Source organism: Aquila chrysaetos, chromosome 8, assembly GCF_900496995.4.
Source record: "Aquila chrysaetos chrysaetos chromosome 8, bAquChr1.4, whole genome shotgun sequence".
Classification (NCBI taxonomy): Eukaryota; Metazoa; Chordata; class Aves; order Accipitriformes; family Accipitridae; genus Aquila; species Aquila chrysaetos.
This window is the reverse complement of record NC_044011.1, coordinates 1,849,342-1,865,669: the sequence shown is the minus strand read 5'-3', so window position 1 is coordinate 1,865,669 and position 16,328 is coordinate 1,849,342. Positions and strand designations below refer to the sequence as shown.

General features: G+C 52.2%; 1 protein-coding gene across 1 annotated transcript in view; it reads left to right on the top strand.

Moving 5' to 3' along the window:
- Positions 1 to 16,328, top strand: part of LASP1 (LIM and SH3 protein 1) — a 35,039-nt gene that overhangs the window by 3,696 nt on the left and 15,015 nt on the right. Inside the window, exon 2 of the mRNA XM_030022919.2 lies at positions 1,569 to 1,663. Within this exon, the coding sequence (XP_029878779.1) occupies positions 1,569 to 1,663 (95 nt within the window). The remainder of the gene's footprint in view (positions 1 to 1,568; positions 1,664 to 16,328) is intronic.

Below are 16,328 nucleotides of genomic sequence, written 5' to 3'. Positions count from 1 at the left end.
CCTGGCTCCTAGTCCTGGGTGTCACACTGAAGGCTTGTTGACTGTAATCTACTTGGTATTATGAGCTGCTAATGTGGCTTTCAGCTTCTTTCCCTGATTTTTGTGGGGTGATGCTGGGTGGTTTGTGCTGTACAGGGTGGCTTGCTGAAGGAGAGGGGTCAGCTGAGGAGGGAGGGCAACCCTAGGGCAGGACTGCCTTACTTCAAGTGAGTAAAGACCTTGCTTCAGGCTGTGCTTTCCCTGTGGCACTGCTCCAGCTCAGCTCCTGCTTGTGTGCTTTCCTTTCTGCGGTGCCTGGTCTGGTCCCTGGGAAGTCACACCAGACCCCTCAAGTCCCAGTGGCTGTGGCTGCCAGAGGAAGCATGAAGTCTGGTCACTTGGTGACCAGCAGAGCATCAGCCTTGGTCTGCGTGGGATTGAGCAGCCTTGCAGAATTGCTTGGTAGCAGCTCTGAGCTGTTCTCATCAGGTTCCTTCCAGCCTAGAAAGCCACTTGGGCCAGTTATATGCCAAGTGGAAATAATGTCTTTAAGAGTAGCCCTAAAAACTTAAAATACTTCTTTGGAGTTCATTAGGTATTGCAACACATAATGCAGGGTCCTGGTCTGAATTTCAGGGGCTATGTCTTTAGCCTTGAGTCTGAGTGTGCCTCACTGGTTAAAAGGAGAGCTGTGCTGCTGTACAGCAGTGTTCAGATGACAGAGCTCAGGTGGGATGTGGGATCAACTTGAGGCTGCTGGTGCAAGAGCTGGGGAGGAGAGGATGCAAAAACTACCTCTGCCAAAATGTCAGCCTAGCAGCTCCTCTTCCCTGTTGCTGTCTTCCCAGCCCTGCCCTGTGTTAGGCTGCAGCCCTGACAAGAGCAGTCATAGGTCTTGACAGCCCCACTGTGAGGAGAGGGGGGATGAGGAGTGCTTGGGGTGATCCTGCATCCTCTGGTGCCGTAGGGTTTGTGAGGTTTGGGATTAGGCACCTAAGTCACAAACAGAAGGGTATCTGTGGTGAGGATGTTTGAGCCGTCTTGTGTCAGACTGTCTGCTTCTCATGAGAACCTTTTCTTCTCCGTCTTCGTTTCCTTGGCTTGGTGTCTGTGTGCAGCCTTACCTGACCTGCTCTTCTGGCTATCTCTTGGCTAACATCAGCAAAAAAACCCTAAAGCAGCAACTTTGAAGCCTGCAAACCACAGCTGTTAACTCTGCTGACAGGCTCTCTGCTCACAGGGATTTATGTTGTGCATCTTTCTGAGTAGGAGGCTTCTCCTGTCCTGTATTTGGCCAAGCTCATGAATTCCTGGTCTGGAGATAAGGAAGCAAGATGCTGCTGTAACGCAAGTGACAAGTGTTGCTGCCCTGCTGAGATAAGATGTATGGGGACGGTTAGGGGAGATTTGCTTGTGTTGTAAACTGGTAAGAATATTGTCTGTCCTCTAGGTTTTGTAGGGGTCATGGATGCCATCACTGACATCGCTAGGCTGGAGGAGCTGCTGAGTTTGAGTTGTGTGATTCTAGTGGGACGTGGCCCTGTTTTGCAAGTCGCTTGTGTTAATGATTCTCTTGTTTCTGTTTCCAGTTCTGGCATAAAGCATGTTTCCACTGCGAGACCTGCAAGATGACCCTAAACATGAAAAACTACAAGGGCTACGAGAAGAAGCCGTATTGCAATGCGTAAGTCTCTGCTGCCTGCTCTTGTTGCCACTGAGAAAGTGTTGGGCCCGGGAGATGCTGTAGGACTTGCTGGACCCTCCTCCCTCTTAAGCACCAGTCCTCACACCCTGAAATGAGAGGTTTGGGGAACCCTGACCTCAGCAGAAACTGTCTTTCCCTGCTGCTCTGCAGCATTTTCTGGGAGTGTGTGAAGCTCTGGTTGAAGGGGTCACACCAGCCAATTAATGCCAGTATTAAAACAGTGTTTTCCAGGCTTAAATGCCAGCTGATGGCTGCTCTCCAGTTCCAGCTTGGACAGCCAAAAGGAGAATAAAATTTAAATACAGGCAGGCATTTACATGGAGTTGATCTTAATCTGTATTCCCTTAAAGAAGGGGAAATAAAAAAGGTGTTTATACCACCCCAATGGAACACGGGTGTTTGGGGAGAGGAGAAATGCCCTTTTGTGCAGGGGGAATGGGGTGTGTGAAACAGCAAGGGATGCGGGTGTCACTGCAGCCTGTGCTCTGCTGAGTTCATGCCCAAGTGCATTCACCCTAAGCTTCTGGCACTTGCCCTGGATGTTGGGAAGGTAAATGCATCTGAAGGTAAATGCAGCTTGAATGCAAAATCCTTCTCTCCTGAGCAGCATGGGGGAGATGGAGGCAGAGCAGGGTAGAACAGGAGCAGCTGCCTGTATGCACCTCAGTTTGCTTTCCTGGATCTTTCAGGCTGCTTCTGAGTGGTAGATGTTTGCTGGCCCCCACTTCTTGCTTCTTATCAAGGAGGACCCTTAATTGTGCACAGCTTTCTGGGCTCTGCTGTTGCATAATGAATGCTAGTTCCTACTCAGCCCATAGGGAAGCACTGAGCTCTAGGTACCTGACATGTTTCTTAATGTCTAGAAAGCAGCTTTGCAATAAGGTTTTTGTAGCTGCTTCTTAGACATTAACAGTTCTTAGAAAATTAGATAACATAATACTACTTAGCACTTGTATAGCACGGTCCTTTCACAGAGTACTTGAAAAACATTAATCCTGACAACATCCTTGTAAGATGGGTATTACCCTATTAATGTCTAAGACAAGCAGAAAAGAGAAGTGCTAAGACCATCAGCTGTATGATGCCTTAGCAAAAACCTCCCACTTCTGTAGCTCTTTTGTAGGTTGGCTATTGCTGATATCAGGTGTTGATGATGATTGTGACTTGTCCAAGGTCCAAAGCTTCTGTTGATCTGAGTTGAGACTTCTAGCATTAAAGTCTTGGCTGGTCATGGTTGTGTCCTGGGATCTCACCTGAAATGCAGGGCGGCAATTGTGTGAAAAGTAGCAAATAACTCTTGGTTATCTTGTGTGGGGGCCAACAGCACTATTAGAGCTCCAGCTTCTGAGGTGAAACTGGGAATGTACTGGAGTAGTATGATGGGGAAACCGGTGGGCTGAGGCAGGGTGAACTGTTAATCAGAGGGATACTTGTTCCTGGACTGTGCAGGCTTTTCAACCTACCATGGTGGTGGTCCAACCAGCCTGGGATCTGTGAGGTCGAGACCTTGATTTGCAGAGAGCTGCAGGAGATAAGACCCCGAGCTCTCCTTAGTGTCCTGAACCAAAGCTTTCTTTGGATCGTGGGCACCCTGATACCAGCTCTGGCAGAGAGCTTTGCCTGGCACCATGTGCCGGGGCATGCCCATCCCTAGTGCTTCTGCCTGTGGCCGTAGGGATGGGCCTGGGGTCCTGTTCTTGTGCTCTCTCCCTCCAGGCTGCTGGAAGGGAAGTGGGATAATAATGGGAAATTCCTGAGATTCCAAGGAGTCTGCGCAACCCATCTCAGTTTCTCAACCCCCTCTGCTTGAGAGCTCCCTTTGATGCTGGCTTGCTGTCTTAACCCTTTAACAGCCTCCCTGAAGAAGAGGCGTCTGTCTTGCCTCTACCCCTGGGTGTTGAGAGTTGTGCACAGAAACCTGCATTAAATGCTTTGTTCTTCCTACTTTGCCTGGCCATGCCTTAAAGCAAAGGGAAGTGAGAGCAGCCGAAAACTGCTGGCACATGAGGCTTTGCCTCTAGCAGCTGCCAGCCCCTTGTTTGTTGGGGTGGAGGCTGTACGGTTGCAATGCCCAGACGTGGGGTGAAGGGAAGCTCCAGCCAGAGGACGTGGGTTTGGATGTGGGTTTGGTTCCTTCTCAGCTGCTGCTCCCAGAGTATCCTGGGGAGGAAGAAATGTCCAGGCAAGGTAAGCGTGTCTGGCAAAGGACAGCCCGGGAGGAGCCCACCCTTTCCAAACAGCTTTTGCTGATGTTGGAGTTGAGGGGCAACATCTTCTATCCCCTGAGAAGGGGGTGGAAAAGCAACGTTTATCCTGGCAGGGAAGAGGCTGCTTTTCTGAACATGCCTTAGCACAGGGTCTCCTCTGTTTGAGCCATGGCCTTCTGCCAAATTCCTGAGTTTCTTTCTTCAAGAGAGCAGGAGGAAGAGGGCTGGGCTTCCTCCCTATCTGACATTACCCAGCAATAAATCTGTGTGAAGCCTTTCAAGAAGGTGGCTGGTTAACTCTGCCCTCTGCCCTCCCCGTACCCATCAGTGTTGGGAACTTGCTTGGTGGCAGATGCGATGGTCTCCACCCTCACCGTTCCTCTTTTGACTTCAGCTGGGTACTGGGGTGACTGGTTGTTCACTGGAAGCAACATTCAAGGCTGGGCTCATCTCTTTACATGAGCACTTTGAACTAAAAGAGGTAGAAGTGGTGAAGGGCAATATCCAGGTGAAGTTTGAGGCTTCTGCAGATGAAGGGTGGGGGAGAGCCCAGCTGCAAAGGACAGGCAAGACTGTGTGTGTTCAAGGGGACCAGCTGCTCCCAAATATGCATTATATGTAGGCTTTAATTTCTTACTTGTTGTGCCGAAGGGATAACAGAGCTCTGTTGCAGCTGGCAGGGCTGAGGCTGGGGGGATCGGGGCTGTGTCCCAAATAGAGGTGGTACCTGCAGCAGCAGAACTCTGGTCCCCTCCTTCCAGGCAGCCCCGGTGACTGGCAGCTCCATGCTTTGCCTCAGTGGTGGCTCAGCGTGCAGCACGAATCTGTGCCTTGAAAATCCTGTCTGAGTTCAAAGCCGTGTATTTGGTCCGGGGAGTCGGCATCTTCAGAGACATCACTGGGCAGCGCTGCTGCTTGAAATGCAGAGAGGAGCTCGCATACGCCTGGGTGTGGAGCTGTGTTGAGGTGGGGAGAAGGAGCAGTATCCCGGGCAAGAGGCTCCTTTTCTGCCTCTGTCTTGGCTACAAGGTTGTCCTGCTCCTCTCCCTTGAGGACACTGAGAAGAGACCTGAGGCTAGACTTTTGCAGAGCTGTGGGTTTGCCCGAATTCGTGCTGATGAACAAGCAATTGCCCTGTTGGATGCCCCTCTGTTCGGAAAGCCCTGCCCTGGCTGCGCACGTGCATCCCCTGTGCTGGCATCCTGCTGCTGGAGCACGGCTGATCAGAGGGGCTGTCTCTGCTGCCTGTGCACCCCACGGTGCTGGATTTTTTTTTTTTATTTCCTTACTGCTGCAGACTATCTGGCAGGAAGTTAATGGCCTACTTGCTCAGCAGTCCCTCCTCCCCCACCAGGGAGAGGCAGCCTGGCCTGATGTGCAGCATCCTTTGTTTGAAGGTGCTTGGGGAGATGGTGCTGCCGACCGAGACTCTCTGCTCACCTTTGCTGTAGTCCTGGCTCAGGCTGCCCTGTGAGCGCAGAGCACAAGGAAATAGAAGTGCTGCTGTGTCTCCACATCCCCCTTGCTAAACTGCATTTTTTTTTTTCCCCTTCAAAAAGGGGCTAAAGGCTAAGCAAGACTGCCAAAAATATCTTACGTAGGTGTGTCGGCAGGGTCCCCGCTCCCTCCATCTGCCGTACTTGCGTGACTTCAGCTTTCCTTCAAGGAGCTGACTTTCCTTGCAGAGAAACCACACCCGGCGCAGTGGTAGCATGCGTGCCGATGTGTCCGGAGGGATCGGGATCTCCATGCTGACATTCCTCTTCGCTGAGTCAGGGCAAGCGGCTCCCAGCTCAGCAACTGCCCTGCCCGCCTTACCTAGACCTAGCACCTCGTGTTACTGGGGCACAGCGAGTCTGAACCGGAGCTGTAAAACCTTTAATTCCTGGTGATGACCCGAAGAACCTTCCTGGCAGATTTCTCACCATTAAAATCCTTGCCTTTCCATGCAGAGCAAGTGGCCCAATACCTCTGGGCTAACTCCTTGCTTGGAAAAAGTTAGTGAGCGGCTCTGAGCTTCACAAGGAGCCAGTGATCTGTTCTTGGCATTCCTCTCTGCTCCATCTGGTAGCAGCCTACTACATTAATAAAGTGATCTTCCAAGTTTGGGGGGGGCAGGAAGGGAAAGAGGAACAACTGTGTTACTGGGACGGAGTCCAGGTGTTTATCCCATGCTTTATTTGTGCCGAGTTTCTGGATGAGAAGAACTGCCTTTCTGTCTTGGTGCGCACACTTTGCATGCCGTGGAGCTCTGAACAGATTCTGCTTTTTGTCTTGGCATAAATGAAAGCTGGCCTTCCCATATGCTGCTGTGGTGGGGGAAGGACCCCCAACACGCAGGGCTTTGAGGAGCTGGGGGATACAGGGTGCTTCTGCTTCACCTCTGCTGTGTTTGGGGAGGGGCTTGCTGATGCATCTTCTGTGGGGGAGAGGGGATATGCTGTATGGGAAAGCTCTCCTGAGTAATGCTGTGATTTAATGGCTGGAAGGCTGCAAATGTTAGCAAATCCTCTTTGGGGTGGAGCCTCTGGTTTCTGAAGTGCTTGGGAAGGGTTTACTCCGAGTGCTGTCTGTACCACAGAGTTCTTGCAGCTGACACTATTCCTCCTGGAAATCCAAAACCTTTCTGTAGGGCTCTGCTACACTCCCTCCACCCCATCTGTGGCTGTTACCTCCTCTCCCTGGCTGGAGATCAGTTTAAACCAGTGATGCCCCTGCGTGCGCAAGCCAAAGCATCTGCAGAGGTGGGAGAGGGGGCGAGGGGAAATGTCACCGTAACTCTTTGCAGGTAACTCTTCTCCCTCCTGGGCTCACCCTGCATTGCCATGTTGCTCCTTGCCAATAGCCCTGGGTGTTCACCACCCACCTGGCAGATGTTTCCCAACTGCTCCTGGAGTTAGGAGGAGGAGAGTATGTGCTCCTGCTTATTGTTAAAGACTAAACCATCTCATCCTAGCAAAGATGATGGTAAGTGAGCTTGTTCCCCAAGAAACGCTATCCCCTGTAGTCAGGGCGTGCTGCATCGGTGGGTGAGGGTCCTCTCGCTGTCGCTGTCCTGCGGTGTATGGAGTGCAGCAAAACCGAGCTGGCTTCCCCGCTCCTCCTGCCCTGGGCTGGCAGGCAGCAGCGCAGCTCACCCTGCACAGGGTGGGTTTGTGGGTTCAGGCAGAACTCCAGGGCTTGGCAGCTGCCTGCAGCCCTGCCCAGGGACGGGGCAGCAGCCACGCAGCGTCCTCGGAGCCAGGAGCGCGGGGTTTGGGCTGAGTCTGCAGCAAGGGCTGCCCAGCACTGACCTCGCTGGGGGGGGGGGGGGGAGGCAGGCTGCAGATGAATGTTGACTTTCCTAAACTTGCTTATCCATGCCTGGGGCCAAAAAACATTGTGGAAAAACCCAGCTCTGTTGCGATGCCTGCTCTGTTCCCATAAACAGCGTTGGGGGGAGGATGGGACAGGCGCTGCTCTGTTTTGGGGGAGCAGCGTGATGAGCAGAGCCCTTTCCAGAAGTGACTTCTGACTTCACAGCTTGGCAATCCCTGTTCTCCTGCATTCACTTGAAATCTTTCCATTATGGATTAAAGCAAGTTTGTGAAAACAGGCTGTTTTTCACTTAGGCAGTATGCTGTTCTGCAACACCCTTGCTAAGTGCTGGCACAGCCTTTGGGGACAGGGGTGAGATGGATGCTGCCTGTGCTCATGAAGAGCAGAATTGGCTGAGCAAAACCCTGTTCCCTGCTGCTGTCCTGTGCCGAGACAGCCATGCTAGAGCTTGTGGCGATGGGTTTTGGCTTCTTCTGCCTCTTCCAGCCCTGTGCTTGCGTAGCACCAGTACACTGGGTGGGCAATGGGAGTGTCTTTGAGAAACAGTATCCTTCAAAGTTGTGCTCTGAGTTACTTTATGCAAAGCCAATTTTTGGACGGGCTGTGAGCAGATGCTGGGAGAAGGCAGCAGCTGCACACGTGGAGGGCTGGACCAGCCATTTTGGCAGGCTCTCCCTGGAAATACTGGGAGGAACTGAAGTCTTTCTCTGCAGCCTGCTCTTTTATAGTAGGATGTTTGCAAGCCCTCTGCAAAGCGGTGTGGTGCTGCTTTTATTATTAAAAAAAGAACAGTTTATTTTTTTAAGCTTGTCCCCAAGAATCGGCAACTCTTTGAAAGGCAGGATGTGAACTTGGGAGCCTTCTGGCAGAGCAGAGCCTATTACTTCCTTTGTTTAACTCTTCTTTCCCAAAACCCTGATGCAGCTGCACAAAGGTGACTGTCACCTCTTGGAGGTGCAGGTTTGTGGGTGGGGAAGGGGATGGTGTATTTACATCCAGTGCTAAAGTCTGTGCTGCTGCTTGCTGGACAAGTCAGCCAAAAGCACTTGCTTAAAGCAGCCTGTACTTGAATACAAGCAACACTTTGAGCTAGAGAGGCTCTTCTAAACACTCAGTCATCTCACACATGATCGATGGTGTAAACTAGCCTTGCTGGAGGAACAGATATGGGTTTCTGAGTCAAGCTGAAGATGCAGAGTCTGGGTCCTGTAGCTAACAGACCTGCATCAGTTGGCTCTTTGTAGAGCAGCTGGATGGTGCCATGCTGCACTTAAATGAGTTTTTACAGATATGTCCCACCAGTCTCTTTACTGAAGAAGTTTAACTCTGTTTCCAGCTTGTGAGAAGCCCCGAAGGCAGAAGTTCAAGTGCTGCCACTTAACTTGGCTTCCTGGGAAGGCAGTTCTTGGGGACAAATGCTGCTTTTAGGGCAGGACTGGGATGCACTGGGGTGCAAGTGCTTGGAGATTCACATTGATCTGGAACTGAGGTCGCTGGCAAACCCTTTACGCTACTGCTCTGGGTCTGGGAAAGTGCAAATACTGCCCAGGTGTTGTCGACTTATGGATCATAAGGGAACTGGGACCAAGGTGCTGGTATGGGGAGGAGGGGTCTGTTTTGCTTTCTAATGTCCCTGATAAAGGAGCTTCCTAGCTTAGCCTTGCCTTTGGTCACGCAGCTATTGCTAGTGGCCCCTCAAGTGAACCGGGTGAGCTCTTTCTGCTGTGGCTGTGCAAGGGTGTCTGTAGCGATTCTGGGGGAAAAGGCAGAGCTGCCCGGGGAAGGGCTGTGAGATGCACAGAGCAGACGGACCGTTATCCCATGGGAACCCTGCAACTTGCTGTTAACAGCAGGGTAAACTTTCATCTGCCTTGGAGTTGCTGTACTCAAAACAACTCCTAATGCGGGAGCCAGACAGGCTCTATCTGGCTGGAGGAGACTCGATTGACCTGATTTAGCAATGCAACAAAAAATGCCTCGTCTCTGGTGGCTGTGGCTGTGGCTGGCCTGGCGCAGCCTCGCTGGGGTATCTTGTCAAGGGCTCGTACGCAGGGTCTTGCTGCGGGCCATTAATCTCCTCTCTTTGGAGGAGGAACTGTGTGCACTGGGTTTTTGTGGGGTTTTGAGGGTGGCAAGCGGCTGCCCCCTCTGTGGATGGCGCCTGCCAGGCTGGAGGTGTTGCTGTGATGCAGAAAGCAAAGGGCTCTGGGCTGTTTTTCTCGGGACGGGGGGCAGATGCCCCATGCCGAGCTGGGGGCTGACTGCCTGCACAGGGTAGACAACCTCTGGAAAGCGGGGCTGTCTCTGCCATCACTATGCTCCTCCTCTCCTTAGCAGACAGTTCAATTACTTTTGCAGCGTGTGAAATCTGGGGTGGCTTTTCTTAGCGTCTCTCCTGATGGGTGTAATCACCCGAGGTCCTGTGGAGCTGCAGATTAAAATGGGTATTTTTCTGCCAGCCCCAAGCAAGGATGCGACGCTGGCGCGCGCCGCCCCAAGTGCCAAGCCTTCGCTCCATCACGTGTCCCTGTGCCCCACATACTCGCGTGCTGCTTCACTTAATCTGACAGCAGCCCCCCGCGGCGGGGGATCGGGTGGGGGGGAGGGTTCCCGTGTGTCCCATTCGTTAAGCTCTAATCAGGCAGAGGATGGATGCCAGCAGTGTCTGCGAGGAGAGACCCCGAAATGCGAGGCCAATCCACCAGCCGTCTGGCGGCTGTGCCCCCGAGACCAGCAGGCTCCTCTCCGTCAGTCGTTAAAATAATCCGTGTCTGCCTGGCTGATGGAGCAGCTGTGGGGATGCTGAGGGCTTGATGTGCACTCACCCTGCCTGGGCTCTGCACCCTTCCTGCGTTGCAGCCCCCGGCTCGGCAGCCACAGCATCACCAAAGCCACGGAGCACCGGGCGATCCCTGAGACCCACTGAAACTTGGCTCCTTTCCTGCTTCACCCTCCTGCATCCCCATCCCCTCAGGCAGGGAAAACACCGTGATGCTCCTGCCAAAACGGGAGCAAAGCGTTTGGATCCTGTTGTAGCATCAGCCAGAAGTAGGAACCGGGGCACCTCCCTACAGGTAGCTCGCATGGTTTTTTTTTCCTGGCTCCCGTTTGTTCTTGAAAGGTTACTGGTTTTGCCTGAATAGCTATTACTTAGCAGCAGACTTTACACAAATGTCACATCTAAGGGTGCGTGGGACTAATTATTTCCTTGCAGTTTGTCAGAAGAGGGATGGTTTGAAGCAGCTTCTCCCCATTTGCCTTCTCAGGCTGCTTGAGCCTGAAGCCTGTGGAGCCTGGAGGGTTTTTCTAATGACCCTTCAGGGCTTCATTTTCCCTTAATGTGACTTTTGTTCCCGGCACGGTTATCTACCTGTTGCAGCAAGTTAGGAAACAAGTGTTTCTGCGGTAGAGGGAGGGAGCAAAGGGCATCGGGGCAGGTGTGCACGTGTTACAGGAGTGTACATGAGCGTGACACTGGCAGGGACCTGCTGGCAGTGCCAGGCGAGCTCTTGCAGTGTGATCCCTTCTGCGGCTGCTGGCAGAAAGCCTCTTCCTCCACGGACTTTGGGCTCAGTGCTGCATGGAAGCTGCTGTGGTAGGCACCAAAATTCCTGCTGGTTCCAGTTTTGGATGCCTTTGGCTCTGGTCCTTGTTGGTGAGGATGGCTGTTTGGTAATTGTACGGGTGGATTTGGCGTGTGTTGCTCACTCCTCTTCTGAAAGAGTGAGGCAGGTTGAGCAATAAACACCCTCCCCTTCCCTGCTTCCCCAGCCAAAACCTATTTATGGTGACGGCTGGGGGAGGGCAGCGAGGACCCACAGCTCTGCTTCTTCCTCGGTTTTGACTGTGAGAAGGGGGAGAACCAGGTCTACTCTGCCACAAGACCCCCCACGCGAGGAGGGACGTGCCCATCTTCGCTGCAGATCCCGCAGATGCCCCGTTCCCACGCACCCGCTGCCTCCCGCGCTCCCAACCCAAGGCAATTCACTCACTGCCTTCTCATTAAGATTTAATTTATTGCTGACTATTACTGTGGCTGATCCTCATGCATAGGAGATGGTTTTCCCCTCTCTGATGTGTGGCAGGGATCCGGGCGTCTGTGTTTGTGCTGGCTGGGCAGGGGGAAGCGCTGGCTTCAGCGACGGGGGGGCTGTCACCGCTCCTGCATCAAGAACTCCCGGCCTTAAATTCCCCAAGAACTGACATGCCTTTTCTTTATCAGGCAGATCTCATGAGCTCGGGAGAAAAGCGATGCCTAATCTTAGGGGAAGACGCTCAACTTGTGCATTTCATCCTACGCCTAGCGCAGACGGGCAGATTACTCCTGCCTGCTAACAACAGTCTGTAGGGGCTCAAGGCTGAGTAAAAAGCTGCCTCAAATCCTTGGGAGGTTTCCTCAAAATCTAACAGAAGCGGAAACCTAATTCTAGCTTAGTCTGTGCGGTCTGTGGCTATGTCTTCCTCTCCCTTGCCGGACTGTGGCTGTAGCAGGACACAGACTGCTGTTGGTACTGTGTTCCTGTAAATGCAAGAAGGGCTGTTAGCTGTCTTTCAGTTTGTTGGGGTTTTTTTTTTTTTTGTTTGTTCCCCCCCCCCCCCCCCATGGCTTTTCAGTTTCTCTGAACCTCCCGAGGATGAATTTCTCTGTTTCCAGCCCTCGCAGTGACTGGGGCTTTCCTCCTCCCTTCATCCGGAGGCTGCTGCTGGGGACTCGTCTTCTCCCAAGCGTTATTAGCATGCCCAGGGCATGGGATGCAGTTGCCATGGCAATGGGATGATTTCGGCTGGCAGCACCAGCAGATAGTACGGGAGCTCCTGGGCCGTGGGCTGAGCCGTAAATGCAGCTCTGGCTGATGGTGCACACAACTTAAAAATTGCATTTGCCCTTCACGGGAGCCATATGTCTCCCTGCATGGCTTTCCTGCCAGCCTGTGTGCAGCCCTCCAGCTCAGCGCCCTTCAGGGGATGGGACTGTTAAAATTGGGGATCTCTGTAAAAGCTGCTGCTGAGCAGCGCAAAAAAGTCCTCTGGCTTTGCAAAGCCCCCGGGCAGTGGTGATGGCACTTGGCTCTCCTCATAGGACCAGGACAGAGCTCTGTTCCTGTCCTCGTGGCAGGTCAGGGGCTGGTCTGCATAGCCTGTTGCCTTCCAGATCTGATCTGCAAATGGAGAATTGGTGATCTGGGAGGGCATTTGGGGTTTGAGCTGTTTGTACTTAAAAGGTGGCTTTGTTTTCTTTGACCTTGGTATGAGTCAGGTAGTGACTTCCAAGAAACTCGGGAAAGGGCTCCAGGATGTGAGTGGTAAGTCGGGTAAAACAAGAGACAAGTCTCAGGAGTGTCCTCTTGTGCCACTGTAAGCTGAGGTAGTGCACTTATTGGATTAGCACTACTGTTAATTAAGGCCCAGCTCCCCCAGCAGCTGTCTAATGGCACCTGGGTTTGGAAAAAAAAAAAAAAAAAGCCTATCTCTGGCTGATGGTGTTGGCTTCTGACTCTGCCCAGCAGGTACCAGCCTCCCTGTATCCGTAACGCGTGCTGCCCCTTCAGAAGGGGAAAAGAGTCGTCCCTGGGAGCGGCTGGGGTGCAGCACCCTTTGAGCAAGGGCCGTTAAATGCAAACTCCTTTGGCATGTGCTGCCTCGGCCACCAAAGCTTGCTGGCTGCTAAGAAGGGTTTTGTCATCTTTGCAATGACAAAAGGGCCCGGTTCTCTCAGTGCTGTCTCTTCTAGGTATGAATGCATTAACCCAGCAGCTAGTGGGATTGCAGCAGCCTTTACAGGAGCAATCTTTGCTAACCAGAGGCCAAGCTGGGCCAATGTGATTTACAACGAGCCCCTCACTCACCAGCCCCCCAGGCTGTTCATCTCTGCTGGTAGCAGACAGCAGCTGGGGTGGATTTGGTCTCAAGTGTCTTATGCTGTTTTGCTGCTTCTAAAATGTCACTCACCGGTGCAGCTCCGCAGCAGCGGCAGTAGCCGAGCCTTTGCCAAAGCGTCCGGCAGAGAGGTAAGTCAGGATAGCACCCACCCAGACATCTACGCTCCAGCGGCACCGGCTGCTGGGAGAGCAGGAACTGTGGCCAAAATGTCAAGAGCGCTTAAATAAACAGCAAACCCCTGCCCAGTTCTGCAGTGCAGTGTCCATTGCTCCTGGTGAGTGCAGGACCCTCCTGGAGAATCAGATTTTATCATTATTGGAGTCTTAATGCAGGAATTTCTCTGCAGCAAGCTGCAGGCAGTAGCTTGGTGAAATATCTACCTTGATGTTGTATCCCAGTGTGAAGCCTTGACATACCGGTGCCCGAAGGTAGTGGGGAAGGGAGCCTGAACACACAGTATTAGATCCCCTCTAATCAGATTAATCTAAACAGAGATTAAACTATATCCTTCAAGCAGTTGGTGATCTGTTGTTTGTGTAAAACTGATTCTTGTCCTTTTTGATCTTATTGCTGGATGTTTGGGGGGGCTGTGGAGGGTGAATTTAGGCTTATTTGGTGTGGGTACGGCTGCATCCTCTGTGTGTCCCCATGTGCTTGTGAAGGATGAGGGCTGACTGGGGTCTCATGGCCAATACCCATCATGGGATGGCTGTCCTCAGATGGACAGAATATTTCCCATCCCTCTGGGACCCTGGTGTTGTCTCCCACCTCCCCTAAAACAGGAGGCAGCTGGGATGGTGGTGATGAGACACGGCAGGGGTGATGTCCAGCAGGACAAGACCTGGAATAGGGAGGTGGTGGTGTGTTTTTTCGGGAAGCTGGCTGGAGGGTGGGTTCCCCTGCCATGCCATGGACCGCAGGGCTGGGGAGGGCAGCAGGCAGCGAGCTGCTGCCTGCCGAGTTATCTTTTCCCCTTTCTGCAAACCACATCTGCATTGTTTGGTTTCTCTGTGTGTGTGTCGGGGGGGGGGGGGGGTTCTCTTTATTTTTTTTTCAGTGAGCTGAGGCAGCTATTTTTATTCTCGAGTTTCCTGCATTGCTGCTTTACTGAGGTATGTGCTGCTCTTGCAGGTCTGCGGTTGCCTATCTGTTGCTGACCTGCTCCAACAGCACTGCTCTAAGGCAGCAGCTTTCAACCATACTCCTCCACATGCAGCTGGCTTTTTGCTCATTTACCTTCATTTGACCACACTTCAATTAGCCTTGGGCAGAGGTGCTAATGCTGATTCTGTAAATAGATAATTGCTAATGCTGGAGCACACAAGCTCCCAAAGCAGAGCCCAGAGGCTTCTTAAGACCCACAAAGACCCATTTCATGTGGTCTGGGAAGGGACAGGAGCTGCAGCTATCCCATAGTTTGCTGTGTAGCCTTCAGGTGAGACCTTGGTTCAGCCACCAGTTGGGCTACATGGATGGAGATGTGGGAACTGGAGGCTGCACAGTCTGAGTTATAGCCCTGAAACCAAGATCAGCGTTGTGCTCAAAGCCTTCAGATCCCCAAGAATGAGTGAGACCTCCCGGTTGTCCTCTGCGAGGAGCTGCAGTCTGTTTTCAGTGGACTGCTCAGCCCTGGTCACCTCTTTCAAGAGCTACTACAGTGAGAGGACAGTTGGATTGCCTGGCTTTGCGAGAGAATTTATCCAAGTTCTTGCATGTATTTGAAAGTGAAACTGAGCTGCAGCATGACATGCTGCCCTGATGCCACGCATGTTCAGTGCGAACCAGGGATGGTGCTGTCTCTGTGCCTCCCACCCATTCTCCTGCACTAGTCAGTAACTTTGCTAAAATCCTGCAATCTGTTTCTGCCACCCAATTTGGGAGTCCCGCTTTAACTCTTGTGAAAGAGAAACCTCTGACCCTTTCAAAAGGCAGTTTTCCCTTTCTTGCTCTCTATCTGCATTATAAACCTGAAGCGCTGCCGTGGGATGTCTTCGGTTTCTTTGCCATCCCGTGAGAGCAGTTACCATCTGTTCAGTGTCAGATTTCCTCTCTGGGCTTTTCCTGGGAAGTGTTGTGCACGGAGGGCTTTGCCTCCATGGCGGCCAGTGCTGAGCAGTCTGGAAATGTTCCTCTTGCAAACAGTTTCCTCTGCACCATGTGTAGTGCTCCAGATACAGCGAGGGTGGCTGCTCGGGCCGGATCTGGCTGTGGGCGAGAGCATCCTCTGTGATGCAGGACGTAGCTGACCCCGAGCAGAGGACCAGGACCCGAGTGGTAAAGCACCGTGGTGTTAGGACTGACCCGACCGCTTCTCGGTAGTGTGAGAGACTCTAGCAATAACTGCTGCTGGGGTCTGGTCAAGCCCAGTTGGAGGTGTTTGCACACTGAACGTACCCTCTTACGGCAGCGATTTGCCTCTTGCTCTTTTCCCTGTCTCCTGGAGGTGGGAATGGCCGTGTGAAGCTCAGCTGTCTGCTTGGACAGGGCTTGTAGCAGCCTCCAGCTTTAAGATTAGATATTTACTTTTTCCCAGTACCTGTGTTCTTCTAACTGTTAATTTATGTTGTCTATAGCAAAAGCTGCATGCACTTTCAGAAACTGCTATATGGCACTTTAAAACAATAGCTGCTGGCTTGTAGCCAGACCACGATGGAGGTCTCCTGCTTTACACTCCCATTCTGGGCATGTCCTAAGGATTCACTAAACATGTTGAACTGGCGCAGATAAGTAGTGCAGACTGTGCCCCAAGACAGGCATGGTTATGCTGACATGGTTTATGCCAGGGTCGTGATATTCTGCAGTACCAGGAAACCATAACATGAGGCTTGTGTGGCTGAAACTTCAGTAAAATAAGCAAGTAAAACTACCCTGCTCCTCTCTGACCCTCCATGGCTGAAACAGTGAAACAGGCAAAGTCATTGTAAACCAGAGCGTTAGAAGCACTTACTTGGACTAATGCTACCCTGAGGACTGTTTGATGAAACATTGAAGATGTGTTAATGTCTCTCCAGAAATCAGACAGGCACAAACCTGGAATGGCTTTGTCCCCTGAGGAAAAAAAACCCTCCCCTTCCCCTTTTTTTGATAGAACTGAAGTTAATATATTGAGATTGGGAGAGAACCCAGTGAGTGTTGTATATCTGCTGGGGAAGGCGTCAGGCGCGGGTGAGCATGCACAGTGAGAAATCCCATCATCCCGGATGGCTACTGCTAAACCTGCCTGTCGACGTGTCCGCAGC